The sequence below is a fragment of the Apteryx rowi genome, unplaced genomic scaffold (assembly GCF_003343035.1).
Source record: "Apteryx rowi isolate R43461 unplaced genomic scaffold, aptRow1 scaffold_415, whole genome shotgun sequence".
In the NCBI taxonomy this organism is placed as follows: Eukaryota; Metazoa; Chordata; class Aves; order Apterygiformes; family Apterygidae; genus Apteryx; species Apteryx rowi.
The window spans coordinates 215,230-238,262 of record NW_020450650.1 but is presented as its reverse complement, the minus strand read 5'-3'; the positions used below and the strand labels follow the sequence as shown (position 1 = coordinate 238,262).

Below are 23,033 nucleotides of genomic sequence, written 5' to 3'. Positions count from 1 at the left end.
AAATAGTGCAAATTAAATTGCATCTTTCTTTACAGATGGCACCAGTTTTCCAGGATCTTCTAATGAAGATTTTAAATTCTTGGGACAATCCCAGTTATTCAAAACTCCTTATAATTCAAAGCAAAGTTACGTTTCCAAAAAGCTTAATTACAAAGTAAGTGGTCTTGATTACCCCAAGCCTATACTCAAACATATTCACCATTATCTGGAGATAGCGGGTAACCAAGCTTAGCACATAAACACTGCTGGCCGCTGACAAAATTCAGCTTTTCTCTGAGACTGCATTTCAGGTAAATGCTACAAGATCCTCTCTGGACCACCCAGAATGTACAACAGCAATTACTCACAGGCTTTCCAAAACCTCTTCATTTGCACAGTATGGTTATTTCTGCAAGAGTTAATGGTTTACATCCAATTTCAGATGTACCTAACTGGACAGGAGCAAAAACCAGAATCCAACCTGCTTGGGTAAGCTAAAGACAGAAGAAGTCTCGACTGGCACACAATTTTCTCCAAAATACTTAACATCTGGAGTTTTCTGGTAGTTTCCACAACAATCTGAGTCAGCATGGCATGTATCATTTGGGAAAATCTTCACAGCACTAAAGAACATTTTATGAAGGTTTTCTCAGTCTTACGGATAAATCAGCTGCCCCAGCTTGTTTGATTTCTCCTCCATTCAGGGAAGCAGAACTACCATCATACTTGTTAACAAATAATTGCACCAAAGATATTTGGGTCCCATTATCAGCTTTTAACCTTAAATTGCAGAAAATTAGCAAAACCCCATGTATTTAATTTGACAGTTGAGTCAAAAGACAGTAACCTCAAGTTTAGAACAATAATTCAGACATACTCTTTACATTACGCTGTATAGACTCAATACAATTCCCTCCTGCCCTACCCACTTCATGGTTGCATCCAGCTCTCTTTCAAGGAATGCTTTGAAAGGCCAGGGGTCAAAGCTCTAAATACACTTCAAAGGGCACAAAGAAGTAATTATTTTTTAATTTTTCAGTTCACTTTAGCCACACACATATCTGTGAGGAAATGAAGAAAGAGGAGGAGACAGAGCACTCTCTGTATAAAAGCACTGGACAATTCTCCCAATACAATATGGAAACCAGCAGTATTATTCTCTATGTTTTAGAATATGGGAATTACTAATAGATCACAGTTTTATCAGAAGTTTTATCAAAGTTCTGATAGTTTTATCAGAATAATCCAAAGAATTTAGACTCGGAACAGATTAAATGCTGTATTTATTAAAAAGCCTTTGTAATTTTAAAAAGCAGCATACTATTAGGGTACAGGAGTTTCTTAGCTGCTCCTACAACTGGAAGGAGAACTAAACCTTATTTAGAAATTAAACTCTATCTATCTGATGTCATAAGAAGCTGCAGAGGGAAGGCTGAGGCAGAACAAGACCATGTGGCTTCAGTAGATGGAAGCCTTGAATCACCAGACCAAAGTTCTAGGCAGCTGCATTTCACATGAGCATTACAGAGAATGTGGTTGTTAAGAAGCAAAAAGAAGAGGACAACAGCAGATCACCCTGAAAGGGGTAAACAGAACATCTTGGATGAGTGGAGTAAATTATTTGTGGATGAATGGGGCAGCGAGACAACAAGAACTGATGAAATATATCCACACTGAATGGGTCAGTCTCTGACTTCAGTGGCTCCCATTGGAAAGCCTACAAATTCAATGGGTCTCAAAGAACACTGATGAGAAAAAAAAACGAAAAAAAACCCAAAAAACAAATACTTCACATCCTCCCTCTGTCATGAAAAAAATTAGACTTGAACTGATATAAAAGCCTATACTTCCCTGTGCTTGCCTAATTCAATCTAATTTTATTATTCAAGCCAAGACTATAGAAAGGGAACAGCTACGTTCCCACTACTGCTTCTAGGCACTTTTACTTCCACATGCTCAGGAACCAGTGATAACTCACTTCTGGGCTCCATAAACTGCAGGGCATAATTCAACTGATAGTGAGAAATAGAAACAAGATTTCACAGGAAAAGCCATTTTACAAGCTTATATAGTGTCTAAACTTAGAAGCAATTTAGGTCACATCCTATTTACTCAGTTACAGAAACAAGTATCTAATTGCAAGATACTTCTCTCTTTGAGGAAATAAAAAGCTTTGGTTCAGAAGTAATTCAACTACAGTACTTAAGAAATGAAGTAATTTAGCTCTGTTACAAAGCAATTGCAAGCCTCTTTCATGGAGGTCTTCTGAGTACCTTATAAAAGGCAATAAAGTTGAAATATTCAGTATATTTCAGTATATAACAAACAGAATTCACTGCAGGAAAACAGTTATACAAGTACCTTTTTCTCATATACATCTTGCCAAACAATGCCAGCAAAGAATTTGTGTTGCATAATCTCCTTCGCATCATCAGGACCACCACCTAACCTGTTTGGGGTAAAATAAATAAATAAATATTTGAGTATTCCTATTTTTCTCATACAATTTTCATAAAATAGTAGTGAAAACGTTCTGAGTTTACATGATACATTTGAGAGTTCTAGTGTTTACATTTTGCATGTGTTTCTTGTACAAGGGCTGCAGGAACCACAGGGTCTCGATAGTCTATTTTAGACTTCAATAGTTCCACTATAAGATTTGAAAACATGCTAAGAAATCTTTAGTGGTATAGAATTAAGGTTTCTCTTAAAACAAACACAACATTTCAAAAGATCTGGCCTTCGGAAATGATGCTGTACTAGGGACTGGAGCAGATCCTGCAAGTAAAAGGTCTTAGCCCTCTCTCCTTCTAAATTAAAAAGCGACCACCCCTTACAATTTTCTAGAGTGATGCCAGCAGGAAAATTGAATTTGATTTTGAAGAGTAAAACAGGCAAGGATTTTTAAGACAAACTGATTTATGTAATCCGATTTAAATTTCCATTAAAGAAAACAGCTGACAATTGCAGTGATAATATCACATTGTATGCAAATCTTTCCTCCTCCTTGGCTTCAAGGAAGTACAAAGGGTGTTTTATTGACTTAAGGTACATCAAGATAAAGCACTTTTACTCCAAAATAAAACTGTCCACACAGCTTACAGATGCAATCAGTTTAGTTGCAGTCTGGAGTTAGCAAGTGCTTGAATTTTGCTGTGGAGGTTAAAGTATTCTCTAGAAGACTGAACCACATCTGCACTCAAAGACATGCACTGAGAGAACAAAGGACCTCCTGAGTAATCAGCAGGACACTTACTTTCCAGTAACAAGGTTAAGAGATTCTCAGGATTTTAAATGCAAAAGGTACTATCAAATTCATCCAGGCTGACATGTAGTATTTGAGTGTTCAATGATTCTTGGTGCATTTTCCTCAAATTCCACTGGCAAACTGGGAAATTATCCCTATTTTAAATACCCAGATTTGTGTCTCTGAGAGATTAAGGTTATAACTATACTGCTAAATAAAAAAAGGGCCAAGGACTGTTCTCTGAACCTGAAGCCACGCAGCCTGGCCTCATCCATGTTACACAGCACTTGGCCCTGAATTTCCTCCATGCCACACAGTAAGCCTGTGGTCCTAACACATTGTTATTTGGGGGTGGAGGGAAGGGGTTCAGTTCAAAATATCGGAAATAATGTGAAGGCTGTGCCACAGCCCGTTAGAGCGATGCTTTTACAGCTTGAGCCTAGGGGATTGAACTGAATGCTCTGGTACGTAGTAGGGGGTACACAAGTAGGCTTGAAGGCACAATGCCTTCTGGGATAGTGCTGGGCAACTGTTTAGAGTGGAGGGAGTCGAATATGGTGAAGTTTTGTCCATACTGCCTGTTGGGAATGGATCCCGGTGTACGCAGTCCTCTGAATCTGTCTGAGCACTATTTTCAGAGAGTACAAGTCAGCACAGGCCACAACCGTACCAGAGAAACTAAGCAGAGGTGACTGGTCGTTCAGAGTTCACGCATGCTTCCTGGCCCCATTTTATTTAGCAGTAGAGTAACCTAAGGGTTTTTCTTATGTTCATTCAGAAAATATGCAGTGTAACAGGGAACTGATCCCAAGGCTTTAAGTCACAAAGCCCTGGGAAGTCACACTTCCCCTCCCCAGGTCAAATCTAAGACCAAGCCTAAGTTCACCCTTGCGCCTTGCAGGCCAAAACAAGCTGGCCGATGGCTCTACCATCTGCCTGATGGCACGTTACACGACTGCAGAGTAGCCTGGAACAGAGACAAGCTCTAGGGTAGCCTGGGAACAGAGACAAACTCTGCGAGCAGTCGTCCCTCGGCTGGTTCCCCACAGCTCTAGAGGCTTTGCCAAGTCTATATCAGGCTCCTCATTGCTTCCCCAGTGCAGACGAAGATCTTCAGTGAAGGAGAGGGGGGAGTCAAATAATCCTATCCTCATTCACAGATGTCACCATCCTGCACTTCTGCATTGAAGTTCAGGAGTTATGAAGTGAATATGAGCTAAGAACAAACTGGACAGTGTTTTGCACAAGTATGCAGAAAGGCTGGCTGATCGCAGCCATATACAAGTGCTCTGGAGAATATATTATCTAACATGAGCCTTTGCTCCACGAAGGGCTAATACATACTCAGGGAAATGCTGAGACACCCCCCAGATGTTGTACTTGCCTTTTAAAAATCCATACCATTAAACAAATCCATTCATATCAAATGGGAAAACTACAATAGAAAATCCATGTTTTGGGTGTGAGCTTATTTTGAAATACACTTGCTTTTCAAAGACTTATTACAAAAGGACCCTCTCAAGGTGAATTAAATTAAGTCAGCCCCTAATACAACAAATCATCTCTAAGACACATTGAGAATTAAAAAGAGCAACAGATTGGGCTCTTGCAAGGACACCTAACAACTGAAGAAAAATGCAGCATGAATAAATATCTTGAAAAGTTCTTGTACAATAAAATTACTGCATTTATGTCTTCAGACAGAACCAAGAATAGCATAATTACAACTTAGAAAAGAGAGGCCACTGAAGTTTACCATATACAAGGAAATATTACAGAAAGTGAAGAAGTTAAGAAGCAATAAGAGAAACTTGTCTGGATCTCCCGACTCGTAACAACTGATTACTGTATTTTTACAATGGCCACATCCAAATTTTCAAGAAAAACTGTCAAGTTCTACCTTCTTTCCCAAATTTACACAAGTAAATATGGTATGAAAAAAGATCAGATGGTCTAAAGGTTCATTCTGGCCTTAAGTTAGGAATTCTTCACTTTCCAGAAGTGTTGCAGAGACCTGTTCTGCCCTGGCAGTAGCCTCGCAGTCCCCAAGCACCACGGGACACAAGGAGGAGAATTCCTCCCTCTCCCTGCTTGTGAGGCTGCTAAAACTCACTGCTTCACGGGCACCTTCCACTCACGCGTTGTCAAAAATCAGCATGGGCCTGTCTCATTACAAGGTCTTAATGTGATGTCCTCTGACACTGCCTCCAAACTTGTTTCTACAGCAATTCAAACATACCCACTGGGCTCAAGAAAACCACTGCTGCAAAAGCTGTTTGTGTTCACCAGGGCAGAGTACACAGATGCCTAGTTCACCTTACACAATCAGGAAGGAAGCTAGTAACTTACTTTACTATGGCTTTTACCCTCACAGGCCTCTAGTAGCAACATGCAGGCATTTAGGAATTGCATCTACATTGCTCTCCTGTGGCCAGTATTAGGCACCATGGAGAGAGCAGCTCTGGTGTGGTTCTGTAACACCACAGTTTGTTAAATTGGAAAGAAATAGCTGTATTCTACCCAAACCCACATATACGCAGCCTTTGGGGCTTTCCTGTTCAGAGATTAAGACTTTTGGAAAACCTAATGTAACCCCCAGCTCCATGCTGGACATTACTTCCCCACTTCTCTAACAAGATGCATGTGAAACAGAAGACATGACCCTGCAGCACTGGAAAAGCATCTCCTTTCTCTCATTCTTCCTAAACGGCAAGATCCAAAAGCACCATCAAAGTAAAAAGTAAGTGAAACAACTTGTGATAAACACCATTCAAAAGAGTCTGAACACTGGGGGCCACCTTTCCCTAGAGAGAGGGAGCACTAAGGTACAGAATTAAATCAGATGTGACTAGAATTCAGAGGAAACATCTCAAAGTTTCTTCAAGTTCAAAAAGGGCTAAGACTTGCTAGCCACTCTTTGCTGATTACCCACCGCCACCCATCTAAATTCAGCCAGTTCATATGGACAGTTCTGACCCATGCCCACTTTCACGTGTTCCCATCTCCATAGTCAGAGAAAGAATAATGAAAGTACTTTAAAAACTTCATTGTTTTACATATAGAAATATGCTATAATTACCTCCTCCCATTTGATACATGGCACAAAGCAGCAAAGAAGAATTTCAGGTCACATTAAAAGGAAACGTTTGTAGAATAGCTTTTTCTTTCTTAGGAAAATGAAGGCTCACATTACAAGATTAATAAATTTATATCAATCCCCAAAGAAACTTCAAAATTCCTTTACTCTTACAAAAGGGATTTTATATGACCAAATTTAGAAAACAGCCATGATTAAAAGCAGAATGCAATTTATTGTTCTTCATATTTTCTCCATATGCCTATGAGCTTGAAACTGAACTATTATTAAAAGTGGAATACTAAGATTGTTCCAGTACTTCCAGATCAGGTACAACAGGTAATTTTTAAGATTTAATTCACTGATCCAGGTCAAGACTCACTAGTTCTTGGGTATTTAACTTAAAGCTTCCTCAACACCAAGCTGCTTTTTTTTTTTCTTTTTTCCCCCGTATAAGATTTTACTGGAAGGGAGAAAATCTCTTGGTTTCATTTTCCTGGTGCTTTTGGCTGTCTCCTGTGTCCCACTTAAGCTTGCTAGCAGTAACTAAAAGCTGCCAATTCTGTTGGTTTTGGCCGCAGACAACATTACGATGACAGCAACTTCTGTCAAGCGCTTGGCTTTGTGAAGGAGGGGGTTTCTGTGGTATTGCACGGTGGCTCCCCAAAGCGTCACCTAAGGGCTAATGTCAACTGGACTATCACACACGCTTACGATTTAACTTTCCACTGAATACATTTGTAAGGCTATCTGGCTGTTTTTCTTCATACAGCTCCATGAACTCCCTCCGAGGCAATTGCCAAGCACTCCAGCCCCCACCCCAGCACACAGACCACATTGAGCGTGCTGCTGACTTAATGAACAACCCATAAAACCGCAAGGCCAGGATTTGCGAATTCTGCCCCTAGCGCTTCTGCCTCACTGTTTCCAGTATTGCCTGAAACACATGAAGTGCAGTGGATTTGCAGAAGCATATCTTCAGTTAAAAAGTTGGGTGCATGGTGATTGGTGAGAAACCAGTATTTAAGAGCGGTCCACAACTCAAAAACCTTGGGACGCACCAGTGTAATTAGCAAGCTGCAGGCGTGTGTGCATGCTTGTCTAGGCTACAGTTATTTCTATCAGCAGCATGGAAATCATCTGTCCAACAGATCAGAGCATCATTGGTTCCAAGCCTGCTGAAGATGCATGTGAAGAAGTGGCTATTTGTACAAAATGAGCATATTGTGGAGTAATTATTGGCATTGGAGAAACCTTGTAATTAGAAACAAGTAGGCGTTCTTTGTTTGTAAACAAATTGCATTTTGGTTCATCAGAGATGCTCCTTTAAGAACAAATTACAGCAGATGCTGCTTGTATTTCCAGTGATTGAAAGGCCCCACCTGAATAAGCTACAAAAGGGTCAGGGTTCTGTTTAACCCAGCGCGTTCCCGGACAGCGAACCTGTCGGCACAGGCTGCAAGCACATTTGCAGAGCACGGTGCCTGGGGGGGTTGCTAATCAATTACACAGCCTTTTCCTGGAAATCCCATTGCAACTCCTGCCCGGTGCAAGAGGGATGTAAAGCTGTTCCCACCTAGTACCAGCCTGGCCATTTTCATGTCTGTGACTGTTTCTGGTTCCCCACGTTGCCACTAAGTTGAACCATCTGGCAGTACAAACTATGGATTTGCATCACAAGACCATTCAGTAGTATTTTCTATTAAAAATAGTGATGGGAACAGTCCATAGTGATGACAAAAATCCCTTTCTTTAACTTTGCGAGAAGCAGCAAAAAAAATGTTCATAGTATGTGTGAGCACACAGACTAAACAAACACCCAAACCAAACCAGAGCACCCTACTTGCCCCTCACATGAAAGATCTCCTCACTGGGGCCCATTTAAAGAGGAAAGGTTCAGGATGGGAGATCAGGGGCAGAGTCATGATTTTTATTTGTTTAAAAACTTTGAGTTGACAAGATGGCAGGTTCTTAAACTGGTGGTTTATTTTAGTGAGAAGGCTGACAATCTTTTTGGATCTTGTTCTATTTCTTGTTTGTTAGCCATTAAGAGTTGGGGGGTGTTTTTTTTTTGTTTTGTTTTTTAAATGAAGGATTACTTTTATAGATAAGAAAGCATAGCAAAAAAAAAAGAGGAAATAGAAAAAGTAGATTAAGCATGGTACACACTCCATCACAAACATGGTACAAACACCACCACCTACTGTCCAAAGCAGGATGCTAAATCAATGGCACAGATTTAATAGAAAAATCAGAAAACAAAGCAGCAGATAGAAGGTGAAAGCAATCACTATAGAGCAGTTTACAACCCTCAGCCATCACCTCGGTAATCATGACCTAAAGCAAATTAACCTTTCTTTGTCCAGGGCTACAGTTTTGTGTTAATGGGAGCCATCATATTATAAAACTCAGCTTTCTGATTTCCAAATTTGCTTGGTGTTGCTATCCGCAGTGTCAGCTTGTGTCAAAAGTTAAAACAAAAATGAATAGGTCTGTTTGCTACATTTCTCAGTTATGCTTGGTAGATGATAACTTTGAAGTGCTTCGAAACAAAACCAGGATTTTTCCTGAAACACTTTCCTCAGCTTTAAACAAAGAAAACAAGACTGGAATGCATGCGTTCAATAGCCCTTTGCACAGTATCATTTCCAATTTTTCTTCAGTGATGTTATTATGGGTCTTTCATATAGCAGCATAGAAACAAACTGTTTTTAAGTCACTGGCCTTGAGAACAGTTCCCTTTCATTGACATGCCTCTGAATAGCACAATTAATTTTTTGCAAAGACTTTAAAAGAATTTTTTTTGGTTTGGAGATTTAATTTTGGTATTTCTGAGGGCATAAGTGTTTAAAAATGCAAACACTAAAACAACTCTCTCACCTTTGCTTAGGATCTTTCTTCAGCAAACCTGACAAAAGAGATTTTGCTTCGGGTGACAAAGTGCGTGGAAATCTAATCTCCTCCATGAGGATGAGTTCAAAGAGCTTTTCGTGGTCCTGATTGTAGAAAGGGAGCCGGCCACACATCATTTCATACATCACAACTCCTAAACCCCACCAGTCCACTGCACGACCGTAGTCATTATCTTCCAGCACCTGCAGAAATGCAAGGAAAGGACTTTAGAAAACATTCCTAAATCCAGAACAAACACAGAACTCAAGAGGCAAAATTTACACCAGTAAATTCATGTTCTTGCATTTCATAGCTGAACCTATCATCACAAGTATTTGCAGAGGACCCCTCTGAAAACAACTGGCACCCATGTTCACCAATCAAGAGACCATTGCAGGAGAGCAAGCGGGGAAAAAGGAGAAAGAGCGAGTATGTTATGGCAGCTTCCCTCTCCTCTTCCCCCACCATCCCCTCACATTACCTCCATGATAAGCACAATCTTCTGAAGCCTAAAGGCTAAGGACTGTTCTCCCATTACAAAGCCAGCTGTTAAATTCTCACTTATTCATTATAAACTGTTCCAAATGGGCTCCCCCACTACATTTTTTATATACACACACACAATATTGTATATTATATGTATAGTATATAATATACATCATATATTATATGTATAATATATATTCATATGTATTTATACAATATACATATTGTATATTTACATGTACTTATACTATATGCAATATTATATATGTATTATATATATTTTTATATATACATATAAAAATATATATAAAAGCCATTTGGGGGAGAGGAGAAGGCACTAACAACCTATTACTTCTGAAGTGACAAACTGTACGTTAGTCATCTCTGTATTAACCTGTACCCACCCAATGGGTCACACTGCACATCATGAAAGATCACCTGCAAATATCAAAACAAATCACCAATCCAAATTAAAGATCAGGAGCCACAGTGCCGCTCCTAACATTTGACTGAGTGCAAGCCTATAAAATGGCAGCCAAATTGCCTTGGAAAACTTCTCTTCTTCCAGCTCCCTCCCCGCAAATGCTCAGCACTTGTGCGCTGTCTCTAACACATCTTCGTTTGCAGCCCTCTAACCAGACACAGAAGTTGCCAGCGGGCTGAACGCCTTTCAGTTCRCACAGCACAAGTGCGGCACCCTTTGCTTTTCCCTTCTCCGGGGCATTTCCGCCTAACAAACCCCAGTTACTGCAGGGACTCAGGACCCCAGCAGCACCCGGCTCTCCCTGCTTGCTCGGCAGAAGCACTGTAATGCTGCATTTCTGATCATCCGAAGGTTGCAGAAGAGAGTCAGGAGTGTTTTGTGGCTTGTGGGCGTCTACGCGGAGCTGATGTTATGAGGACTTCTCTAGACTTAGTGTCTCCTCTGCAGTTGTCTGTAGCTGACACTGTCTCATATTGCAGATTCTACCCTCAGGTTTTAGTTGTCATCTTTACTCTTTTTACAGGTCTGCAGTCAACTGCTTAGTATTGATAGGATTTAAAACCACCACTGCACTACTATCGTTCTTGCTTGTAGTATGGCATCTGTGTAAGCTCACTTTACATTGATATAATTCAGAATATTTATGCTCAAAATCAAAAGACTGAAAGAGCCAACAGAAGTCAATGCAAATTTCCTCTTTAACAAAAGCAGGATCTGAATCTCTTAGAAATTGTTAAAAAGGTCTTACGCACAAAAAAAGTATCAAGATACTGTTTCTAACAACTGCTTGCACTCTGCCTCCCTTTATTCTCTAATTATTCTCCTTAATTATCTAAATGAGGGAAAGGGCCTGCAGTAAAAATCAAAAGGCTGCCAGGTATTAGATTACCCCACATAGGTCTATTTACAGCATCCCCTGCCGTATGATTCACACCAAACGACAGCTGGCTCTACAGCTGCCCCATATATGTATAAGACGGACACAGCTGCGGGGCTGCCAGGATTCCCGGAGCCAGCCTCATCCTCTCGGAGGAATCACGGCCCTGCAGCTCCAGGCAAGATTGTGTGACAACGCAGTTAGCCAGACTTCTGAGTCACCCCCTTTCAGAAAGCGCTTCCTGTCCACGCTACCCTGCGCTTGGCTTACCTAAAGTAAAACAGACACGTTGTCTTCCATTCCCCCCCCTTTTTTTTTTTAAGCTGCTGCAGGAGATACAGGAGGAAAGAATTGCAAGAAAAATGCCACAGAGGTTGTTTATGTATGTAACAAGTGCTACAGGTACTTCCAAAATGCAGCAAGTAAACTTCAAACAGTAACTTAGCCAGGAGAGCAACACTCTTACCAACCAGGTTACTAACTAGAACTCTGTATCCTTCACCYCCACTACACTGCTAAACAGAATATAAAATGCTTGTAAAGTGAACGGTGCTTTACCACRAATAGCATGTGCTCATATTAGGGATTGCACAAAATGGAACAATGGTGTTAATGTTAAAAATATATCATTAAAAAAAATTATTGCAACATGCCTGATAGCTGGGAAGCAGTAAAGTAACAAGGTCATTTCACTCACATTAAAGGATGATCAATTCATAACAAGCAGCTCTAGACTGCTGAGATGGTATTTGCAAGAGAAGGCACGACAGCTGTAAACATCACAGTCACTGAGACATCTGACACATCAAAGTTGACGTGGCTCAGTCACTGTCATCCAATGTCAGTGTGAACCTATGTGAACTTAGATGCCAATATGAACCTAAAAACAACTATGCAACAACTGTGCAAACATGCTGCTACGTTGGATTCAAGTAACAGATACAGGCAAGAAGAATGAGACCCCTACTTTTAAGGATGTATGACCTTAAACACACAGAATACTCACTCGCACACAATTTCCAGATTTTTTGCATACTATCAGCCAGATGACAAAAAGCCTTCAGAATTTAACACCCCAACTCACAGATGGGATTTGCAAGTAAGGGAGAGAGCTGGGATAATCAAAAGGATTTGTCCTTCAGGGTTTTGGATGAGCCACCTCATTATAAATATTAAAAAGAAAAATAACAGCAAGTAACATGACTGAAAGAACAACCTAATATATCTGCACAGGGAATCCCCACATTCCAGGTCAAGAAAAAACAAAACCAAAATGAAACAACATTTTTAATCATCTCAAAAAACCTTTCATGAGAAACTGAAGTTCGGCTACTGATTTTTTACAAGGGGAGCTACCAAACAAAAGCCATGTTTGTAAATAATAAACACACTTTGTCATACTGCTAATTACTCCCTGCATCAGTGATTCTCAAATTGTGGTGCACGGACCCCAATTTAGATTCACTGAAGACTTCTGGTGATCCATGGAGAGCTGGCAGCTATCACRAGCCTGGCTCCACCTCCTTGCTGCAAGCTACTTTGACAGGTGCCCACGTTCTTCATCATTATGAAGAGACTGGAGGCCCTTGAAAGCAGCTGCGAGTTAAAAAAAACAAAAACAACATACAAAAACCTCAAACAAACAAGAAACAAAGCATACAACTGCCTCCACTGCTGCCACTATGCAAGCGAAGAACTCAAAAGTGCTGATCAGCAAAGACAGCGGCTCTCAGTAGAAATGTGCCTTCACCACTTTGGCTTCCCACACTTTGTACTTCTACAGACTGTAACTGAAGACAGGTTTGCAACGTGCAGTTCTCCTGCCTAGGACAGAGGATACAGTCAGGGTGTGCCTATAATATATATTCTGCTGGCAGCCCAGGACTTGCTCCTGCCTGCGGTCCGAGCTGGAAGGAAGCCTCACAGCGATGGGCCGCGCAGCGCCCGCTGCAAGGCGATAAGCCCTTCTGCAAGGCACGGCGCATTAGCTTGGGCTCAGCGCCCTGCCAGTACAGCGGCTCTGCCTCCAGACAGCCCAGAGCGTGGGCTGCGCAAAGCAGCGTCTGCCTGCAAAATGCTATGTATACACATCCTCTATCACACAATTTCACTTTTGATCTGCCCTTAACTAACTCACTGCTGCAACACCACCTGCATTGCACAACTTGCAGCAGGAATAGTTCTAGGATGGAAGTTACAAACACACATTTGCATTTTGCACCGTGCAAAAAAAGTTTCAGTGCAACAAGAAAGGTGCGATTTGGGGATTTAAGTCCCCTGCTTAGAAATATTTGTGTTGAAATAGAGAAGTTCAACATTAACATTATGACTGTAAAAACCTGAGATGTTCTTCAAAGTGATCAGCACTCTTAATGCACACAGTGCTAACTACTGGGAGGGGGGGAGGAAAAAAAAAGAAAAAAGCCTGTTTCTGACCTGAAATGCATACCACTTCATACTGTCTTCAAAGATGTTTACTCTTTGACCGAGTCCTGTCAATAGCTTTCAACTAGGCTAATACATTGCAAACAAACTGTAAATTACATATTCACCAAGTAGCATTTTAAGTGATTTGAAAGATTTTTAATTTAGATTTCTGACACAAGAAGCAAGTGCCATTCCAGTACAAGAAGCAAGTGCCATTCCAGTACAAGAAGCAAGTGCCATTCCAGTACAAGAAGCAAGTGCCATTCCAGTACAAGAAGCAAGTGCCATTCCAGTAAAGTGTAAATATTCCCTAAAGCGGAAGGTGAATTCTACCGTCTGAAAATTATCACACATCTTTATACTTAAGAAATGCCCCAGAACATGATGAATAAAAGATTTTTAGTATGTGTTGTTAAATAACATTAGTTACTACATGAACACACCACAGCATAGGAATTACTCTGTATCAATACTGCTATCACAGATGGCATTTAAGAATATAATTTAGTACAATAGCCAGCACAAGCATACCTCTGGTGCAAGATACTCTGGAGTGCCACAAAAAGTCTTCATTGTTGCTCCATCCTTTATGCCTTCTTTACATAGTCCAAAATCTGTTATTTTTATGTGTCCATCTTTATCCAGCATAAGATTTTCCAACTGAAATGAAAATCCAAATGAAAGACACTATTAGATATAACATAGTGTTTCTGAGCAAGTCAATAGAAGACTTGAATTTCTGCAGATCAGTTTACAATCTTGTTCTCACTGGATTCAGTAGTAGCTGCCAAGGGATAATGTAAATATATATATAATGTAAATATATTTATATATTTACATTATATATATTTATATCACTTTCCTTAGTTGTTTAGGGAATATTAGGTTTGTAACTTGCCATCTTTGTGATACTACTATATACAGCAAGAATACAAAAAGTAAATATTGCATTTATGCTTCTAAAACATTATCACCAACAGAACACCAGATTCTTTTAAAAATATATTAAGTATCTCCTCCCAGAATTTCATCCTTGCTTTTTACTCTAAATGATTTTATGGAATATTCTGTACTASAGCAGGACATCAATTAAGACATTTGCCAAAGACACCTTGTACATGAGAATCACTTTATATTGAGCACTTGATACTCATCCTAGTCTGCACACCTAATTTCTGACAAAGCAATTCAGATTTCAGTACAGAGTTTCAACTATTTCTGAAATAAAGTGCACTTTCAAAGGAATCAAGGTGATGTGGGGGACAAAATCCCAGCAGGAATCCCCCAAGGCACTTTGAAGCAGCCTGAAAATATTATGTACCACCCTCCAGTTCAGATTGCTCCTAAATGAACTACTAGTATCATCTCATCCTCTCCTTAACAGAAAAGGAATTCTGCAGTTGCGTTTTCCTGAAGAATTTCCCATTTGTTTGACGGAGTTTTCTTGTTTGTTTTTTTTCCCCTCTTTGCTTACCAAACAAATTAGCAATTTCAAGCTTATCCAGTTTTCTAACTGCAGGCAACCACTATGCGGATGGTGCTGCACAGGACATTGCAGGGAAGCACAACATCCACACAGTATCAATTTGCATTTATCTGACATGACACAGGATGAAGAGCCCAGGATTATACTCCACCACTCAGAAACGCCACCAAGGTTTCCCTTGGAACATAAGCAGCCAAGTGAAAACRCAACCCACATACCTCTTCAGAGTCTCTGAAACACTGCCAGTGTCCTGATAAATGCATTATACATAGCGGTTTGATTATAAAAGCGTTTAGACTTCCCGTAAAGTCAAGTCCAACAGCTGCAATAACTGTCGTGTAAAAATTCAGTCAAAAGGTTTTCTTATGGTTAAGGATCATTTGCTTTTGTGACTAAGAAACAAAAAGCACAGACCCCCAAATCCTATGAAATTAAGTTTTCTGTGTACCTTCAAATCTCTATAAACCACATTCTTCTCTGAATGCAGGTAATCCAGTGCTGAAACAATCTCAGCTCCATAAAACCGAGCCCGGTCTTCAGAAAAGACACGCTCTCTTGACAGATGGAAAAACAACTACAAGAACAATAATTTGGTACATTTATATTATACATGGTTTTGAGTTAGGTATAACACTTTGCAGGCCATCCTGCTATGAATCCGATATTGCCTAAGAGAAAACCTCCTTCCTATCCTAACCCAGCTGCGTTCCCAAATGTTTTAAAAAGCACTACAGCACTATAAATTAAGACTAAACAATTATATTTCATATTCAGTTGCACACTGATAATCTGTGCTGTACATTCTTATATGTATACAAAATGATAAAAATCCATTTTAATTGAACAATTATTTTAAAACTAGTTTAATGCATGACTTAACAGACACATTGATTTTTAATTTTTCTTTCTTCTTACGTGTCTAACAGTACTTTCCTATGTTTCTCGTTCTCTCTCCAAAGTAACATGTGCTCACAATATTAATTAAAAGTTCTTAAGATATCTGAAGAACAACCAGAAAGCAACCTTGTTTTTTCGAGCTACTAAATGTCAGATTACAGTATGTCACTGTCTTATGCAAGATATGAACTTATGCCCCAAAACTGTATTCTCTAAAAATGGAGTTAAGGAGTCTTAACGCTTAATAGGAGTTCAGACTGCAAACAGCTCTGTGTAACTAGAAGTGCAAACATGAACCCTAGCTAAATAACGCCAAGCAGAATGAGTAGTAGTTCAGGAAAATCCTAAGGTATTAAACATTATTACATTTCCCTTACCTCCCCTCCGTTAGCATACTCCATAACAAAACACAAGCGATCATGTGTCTGAAAGGAATACTTTAAAGCCTGAAACAGATTAAACCAAAACTTAGAAGAAAGAACACACTGACAGTTATAAAAGTATTTTGAATAAATTTTCAGAAAGATAGACAAACATGAAATTTTGTATTTAAGTGGACTTTTTTGTCCTTCACTCTTATATAATACATATCCTTTACTGTTGCAGCTGAGTAGTGATGMACTGCCAACTTATTTTATAAATATATTGTAATGAAAGATCAAAATATCCCCTCATAGAAGTTAGCACTGCTGCCTATAACGCTGCGGAACAAAATCCTTGCCCATTAACAATGATGCAAGATCTACTGACAGTAACACAGGAGTATCCTGCCCAGGCCGCAGACTCCCAGGGCTCCACCTCAGAGACAGGAGGACACAACCAAACCCAAGAGCACAAGGTTTACCGCACTGGCTACAAGCCCGCTTATACGGAAGCGGTGCCTTTACACGCGCCAGCCCCCAGCCGCTGCCCTGCCGACTGCGCTGCTCTGTGTTGACAGCCTGCCAGAGGATTGAGCAATGCTGCCAATATCAATTTGCTAGCAATTCACAAAAGCAGAGCAGACAGAGGGTGTGATGGAGTGTCACAAGGTGCCTTTGTACAGTCATGTCATGTGTGTTCTTGCAGCAAGAGCAACATCAGTTTGTTTGCCATGGTCTTAAATTTCTTGGTCATAACGCAGTCTCATAGCTGGCTTCTTAGGACAACTCTTGTTTTGGATATTTGGGTTTATGAAAACATTAAAAAGAAAATACCACACATGATATCATCATCTTCATTACTGGGGGGAGGCATTTTTAAACCAGTCATGCTTTTGCAGAGAAAGGGAGGATCAGGTTTTAGACATGTCAACAAACATCTACTGATTGTACCCAATATAGCCAATATTTACTTCCACAGGCCACGTTTAAAAGGTCTAAATTCCAATTAAATACTTGTGTACCTGGACAAAGGAAACCACTAGAATCCTACACAGGTCTCTGAAGAGCAAGTTAGAGGGCTTAAGCGGTTGGAAACAATTTAGAGCCAACTTATAATACACACTAGAAAAAAATCTTTGTGTGGAACTTAGGTATCTGAATCAAATCCAGAGCCTGCTGGTGTTGGAGGCCCAAACTGAGGGTATGGTTTGATTTTACAGCTAAGCTGAGCTAATAGGAAAGCAGCAGGTAAAGCATAGCCCTGCTCTCCCTTATCCCATCACATACACTCTCACCACTATCCTTATCCTTGGGCTGGGCTGGCAGTACCAGCACTGTGACTCCATGGTGAGCAGCTTCTGGGAGCTTAAAAAAAAACAAAACAAAAAAAACAAAACAAAAAAACAACCTTGACAAAGAAAAGGTTAAAAGGTTTTTCACACTGTATCTTCCTGAACTGGTTTGCCAGTTTGCCATAAGGTCAGGGTCACCCTTGTTTCTGCCACAAAGAGGAGACCAAGCATTTGGAGGTCACAAAAAGCAGACACTTCTCTCAGAGATAGCAAACTGTTAAATGGGTGAGCTGTAAAGTCAAACCACGCTCCAAGATGCTATGAAAAATCTGATTTCAAGAGGTATTGAGGACCCACTCCGCAAAAATCCGGAGACTCAAAAAAGCATTTTAATTTGTGCTTCCCAAAAATGGAAGGATACAAAAATAAACAGCCACTCTGAATACAAAGATCTGAAATGTATTATATAAATAACACAAAAAGAAGGAAAGTCTTAATTGTCATGATGTCAAGTTACACTCAGAAGAAGTATCAAAAAAAAAAAAAAAAGGAGGGGAGAAATACTTACTGTTAAGAAGGGGTGCCGCGAGTTCTGTAAAACACGGTTTTCCGTCAGCGTGTGCGCTACTTCATCCTGCAACACAAGCAGCAGGAAATCAGCAGCGTGATCCCCCAGATTAGGGGTCCCATTTCAAACAGCGAGTAATTATTTTCAAGTGTTCAGGGTATCCTTGCTATGACTTCCCATAAGGCAGAGGGCAGTATCACGGGTTAACCACATTCCCAACTTTCCCCATCTACTCACCTTTGCTACAATAACTTCTTTCTTCAAAATTTTCATAGCATAATACCGTCCAGTTGCTTTTTCTTTAACTAAAATGACCTTTCCAAAAGTGCCTTTTCCCAGTAGCTTCAGGTATTCAAACTCATTCATGGTCTGTTAATGATACAGATAAACAAGAACTAAATTATATGAACTAACAATAAATATATTATCATCAGACTAGAATTTCTCATTCATGTGAGAATATGATGCACGTGTGTTTTTTAATGCTTTTGCTTTGTACTATTCAGAAACAGAAATGATTCTTCCATAAAAATGAACACTAGTATGCTTCCCAAAGATAACCAAGCCTATCAGAGAAAACCATAAACTGTCCATTAACAGGAAACTCCTTCACATGACTCAATGCTTTGTGTGCAAATACCACTCCACATACTATTATTAATCTGTAGACGTTTTGACCACTTTCTCAGTGCATAGGCTCACTAAAAGGCACATGTTGCTCTGATTCTATGGAATTAAACACCTACCTTTTTTCTGATGTTCCCCATCTCTCTAGAGGTYGGCTTCCTTGTGCTTCATTGAATAGCACTGAAAGCCACAGACAAACCAAACCGCCTCACAGATGAGCCACCCCTTTCTTATTTGTTTCTCCATTAGGAAAAATAATGGAGAAAAATCAGAATGTATTGCAGGTTGAGGAAAGTCTCTCTTACTAATGACCATTGCCAGCTTGGTAACAGTAAGCCTATACAGCCAAAGGCTACTCTAGCCTCTGTTTGGGAGGAATTAAAAGATGCTTCCAATAGCAAACTTTCTCCATATTCTTCCCTAGAGCTGGCTGAGGAGACCTTCTGTTAACTGTTCAATACAGTTGATTTCAAGACCACAACAATCATCTCAGTTATCCTCACTCACACATCCAGGGTGAGACGCTCACTGCCTCAGAGCAATATCCGTATCTGACCAACCTGAAGAGGCTGTTCTTGCATTTCTATCGAGCCACTCAGCGAGACTACAGGTATCTGTTCAGCCAAGGATACAAACGGCTAATGGCAGCTACAATTCAAAGTGACGTGTAAGTAGGCTGGCACACGTGCTTAGTGATGACACTGGTGGATGGCCTTCCCCCCCCCCCTTTAAAAACTTCATTGGTTTTCCCAAAACTGAAGCAAACTTGTGGAAGTAAATGGGGTTGACAATGGTGAGATAAGGATGCAAAGAAATGCCTTGGTATAATCCGCAGACACAGAAACTTCTGCCAGGAAAATACGATCAATTCTTTATTAGAAGAGCAAATGGGAATGCTTTGRAAAATGGAAACCCGAATAGAAGATACTGATATAACGGACAGAGGGGAAGGGGGGTTGAAGAGAAATACCTAAAAGGGTTCTGTGGAGCAGAGATCTGCTCTGGCACATATTCTTTCACACAAGGCCACTGCTGAGCTGGCTCTGTGCATTCAGCCAGGGCAGTGCCTGATGCAATAACCCAAGCTCTAAGGACATGGTGGACAGGCATCCCACAGGCTACCTGGGAGCCAGCCCAGGCCTTTAATCCAGAGTGGTTACATCTACTGGACCCACCCCAAGTCCTGCAAATTCACTGGAAAGTCTTTGTACCAGCCTGCGAGAGCACAGCACACAGAACAAGAGCTTACACAGTCACACAGTCCAGCAGGAGCTACAATTTCAGGCACCATACCACAGAAAAATCACTTCCAGACCTGAGGCCTTGAAACCCATGGAGGGCATCTGAGCTCAAACTCTGGTGGACCCAGTCAGGCTTTGCACGCTCCCTGCTTGGCCAGTTGCTACACCCACAACTTGCAACTACAACCAACTGTATCATTGTTATGGGAACAGATGTGTCTTGATGTCTCTTCTTGTCTACATTCAAGAAGAGTTAAAAATTATTGTTATTCCTGCTATGCTCACTTACCACTTTGTGTTTTGGTTTTGTCATAGAAACTTCCATTTCTTCAGCACCTGAATTATCACTGGGAGAGCCAGATCTAAAATCCATCATCTCTTCCTCCTGTTTCTTGAGGCTGTCTGCTACAGTTTGGATGGCTTTTGTCCATTCTTCCCTAGGAAAATATAAGCAATGACATTTGTTACTTGTGACTCCAGATTACCATCTGCCATGGCAAGCGTCACCAAGGAATACAGAGCAACTGATGTTCTCAGATACACCAGTCCAACATACGCTGAATTCCGTGCATTTTCATGCATTGTAAAAATGCACATTTGAGAGCACTTTTAACATATATCTTTATTAATCATACCAGAAACAAGAGACAACTAAAGTCCCCACAGTCTGAATACAATACAAGGCTCTTCGGCAAATGGAATTTCTAACATGCAGTCAGTCTTCAGGTCAAGATATGACCTGGTGATACGGAGATTTACATAACAAAAGTAGACTTGCCAAAACCAAAAAGCAAATGGGTATCCCATGCAGCACGAAGCAATTAAACACAGTTTCTCCCACTCTATATGGGATGAAACACAAATACCCAACTGCTGGGTGCGCTATGCCACCTCATCCCACACACATCCCAAATTTTAATGGTAAGAGATGTTCTAGGATATGGTATTAATGCCCAGGATTCTTAGGTTACTCCTCTGTTGTAGAGAGGATGACAGAAGTACAGTAATTCTTACGTAAAGTTTAGCAAGATGTCAGCAAAAGCAGAGGCAATTTCTTCATTACTCTCCTTTCACTACCTTTCAGTGACTTTTTATTTTTAAGCACAGGTCTTGGTTACAAGAAAGTTTCTACAGCTGTTTCAGCAATGGGTGCTCTAATACTGACCCCCTTCTACTCCTATGGAAACCACTTCCACTTCAGTGGAAGTGTCCTTTGGGGAATTTCACACCTTTGGAAACTACTGATGAGAAAGTTCTTGGCATTCACTTCATTTCACTGCAAACCTATCAAACAAAACTATCACTCAACTCACAAGGGCTTACAGGGTTTTGGGAAGAGTTTTACGGCATATAGGGGCTGAATGGATGTTCTATGGACTATGTGAATTTAATACGTTTTACTGTCTTTGGTATCTGCAGCGAACAGAATGCAACGATTTCGGTAATAGATTTGGACAGCGGCTAAACTTTGCTCCCAAGGACATCCCAGGCAAATTACTTTGTGACTACATCAGGAATGAAGCAGTCAATGCTGAACAAGTCCAAGCACAATCTGCAAAGTACCGCAAAAGCCATGCCATCATAATCAAAGTCAAATTTTTCAACGGTTCTATGAAAGTATACTGTGCAGTAAACAGCTGTCACAGATGTGTACATTTGGGGACATATCCCATTGAATTATTGGGTTAAAAAAATAAAATCAAAACTGACTATCTGAATTTCGGTTTGGGATGGGTGGAAGAAGAGGAAGCAAAGTCCAGGGGAAAAAGTATCTGACACAAGATTTTAATAAAAACTACACCAATTACACGGAGGGCCTTTCATGGCCTACGCATTTTTTATTTTGAATGTTTTCTGAATAATGCACTATTCACTTCTGTACTGCAGACACAGATGATATCTAGGGAAAATTCCCTCCAGCTTATCTCTGAAGTGGGAGAAAGTCAGCAATATAGAATTACCAGTCTTGGGTTAGGAGAACCATTCAACCTATTTATTTTCTTCAGCTAAGGTTCACCTGCATGATCTGCTTGGAGAAGGCTGGTCAACATACACAACACAGCCCTGTCTGGCGCAGCAAGGGAATGCAGATCACGTTTGTAAACCTAATAACAGTTCTGAACCCCCTCCCTAAGCTCCCAGCAGAGACCTTTTGTTCAACATCATGAACACATTCCTTTATGTGCCAGTCGTTTCTAATATTCAGAATTTTTTCTTCTGTATTCATATTTTTCTATTTCTCTCAGAAAACAAATTTTGTTTTTAAAGGCACAGAGAAAACTAAAGCATGTATCTACCTTCACATCTATTTTTAGATTTGTTACTGACTTGGCTGAGACCTTGGCTCCCTGGAAGTCAGTATGTTTGATTTCTTGGGGACCAGTATTTCACCCTCAGAGTTTATGTCCCAAGTGCACAAAACAGCGGTGACTAACACTCCAAACCCTGAAGTGTCATAGAGCTGACTTAACTGGCTAGGAGGGAACAAAACAAGACTGAAATACAATCTTCCCCCAAGTGGAAACTGTTATTCACTCACTTTAGGGTCACTGACCACAAAGCTACTAAATGAAACAAGAACCACTTTTTTTTTTTTCCTCTCTCTTTTTCCTTTTAACTTGATTTCATCTTCTTCTGAACATTGTAACAGAATCAAAAGCAATAAACAGGAACCTTCTTTAAATCAGTGCAGGAAAAGGCTAGGTAAGAAATACACAAAGAACACTAGGTAGAATTTGCTGATCTTAAAAAAATAAGTATGTGCCAGTATCACACGTACTGAGGGCAAGGGTTTTTAAATACCCCTTCCCCTAGGGCAATGATACTGGAATAATTTAAGTTCAGTTCCTGAAGAGCAAGTAAATATTTAAATAGGCTGTAGTTGTAGAATACCTATGCTAGAAAACTCCTCTCRGGAGGAAAGAGATCAATTCTCCAGTGACAAGAGCACAGGATGCATGCTCTTAGCTTTGTTTCCTAACAGCTGAAATAGAAATCTACACCTGCAGCAGATAACTATCACCTTTGTCTAATTTGCATAAAACATTAGCAATCAGCAATGACACAACTAACTTTTTCAAAAAAAAAAAAAA

The 23,033-nt window shown here is 40.2% G+C and overlaps 1 protein-coding gene across 4 annotated transcripts in view; it reads right to left on the bottom strand.

Moving 5' to 3' along the window:
- The window catches only part of AKT1 (AKT serine/threonine kinase 1), a 73,299-nt gene that overhangs the window by 5,006 nt on the left and 45,260 nt on the right, over positions 1-23,033 (bottom strand). For all 4 annotated transcript variants that reach the window (XM_026075962.1, XM_026075963.1, XM_026075961.1 and 1 more), the window contains 8 exons: positions 20,231-20,378; positions 18,311-18,442; positions 18,074-18,139; positions 16,229-16,297; positions 15,403-15,528; positions 14,000-14,128; positions 9,183-9,397; positions 2,341-2,428 (listed from right to left, as the gene is read on the bottom strand). In XM_026075962.1, coding sequence (XP_025931747.1) covers positions 2,341-2,428; positions 9,183-9,397; positions 14,000-14,128; positions 15,403-15,528; positions 16,229-16,297; positions 18,074-18,139; positions 18,311-18,442; positions 20,231-20,378 — 973 coding nt within the window. The remainder of the gene's footprint in view (positions 1-2,340; positions 2,429-9,182; positions 9,398-13,999; positions 14,129-15,402; positions 15,529-16,228; positions 16,298-18,073; positions 18,140-18,310; positions 18,443-20,230; positions 20,379-23,033) is intronic.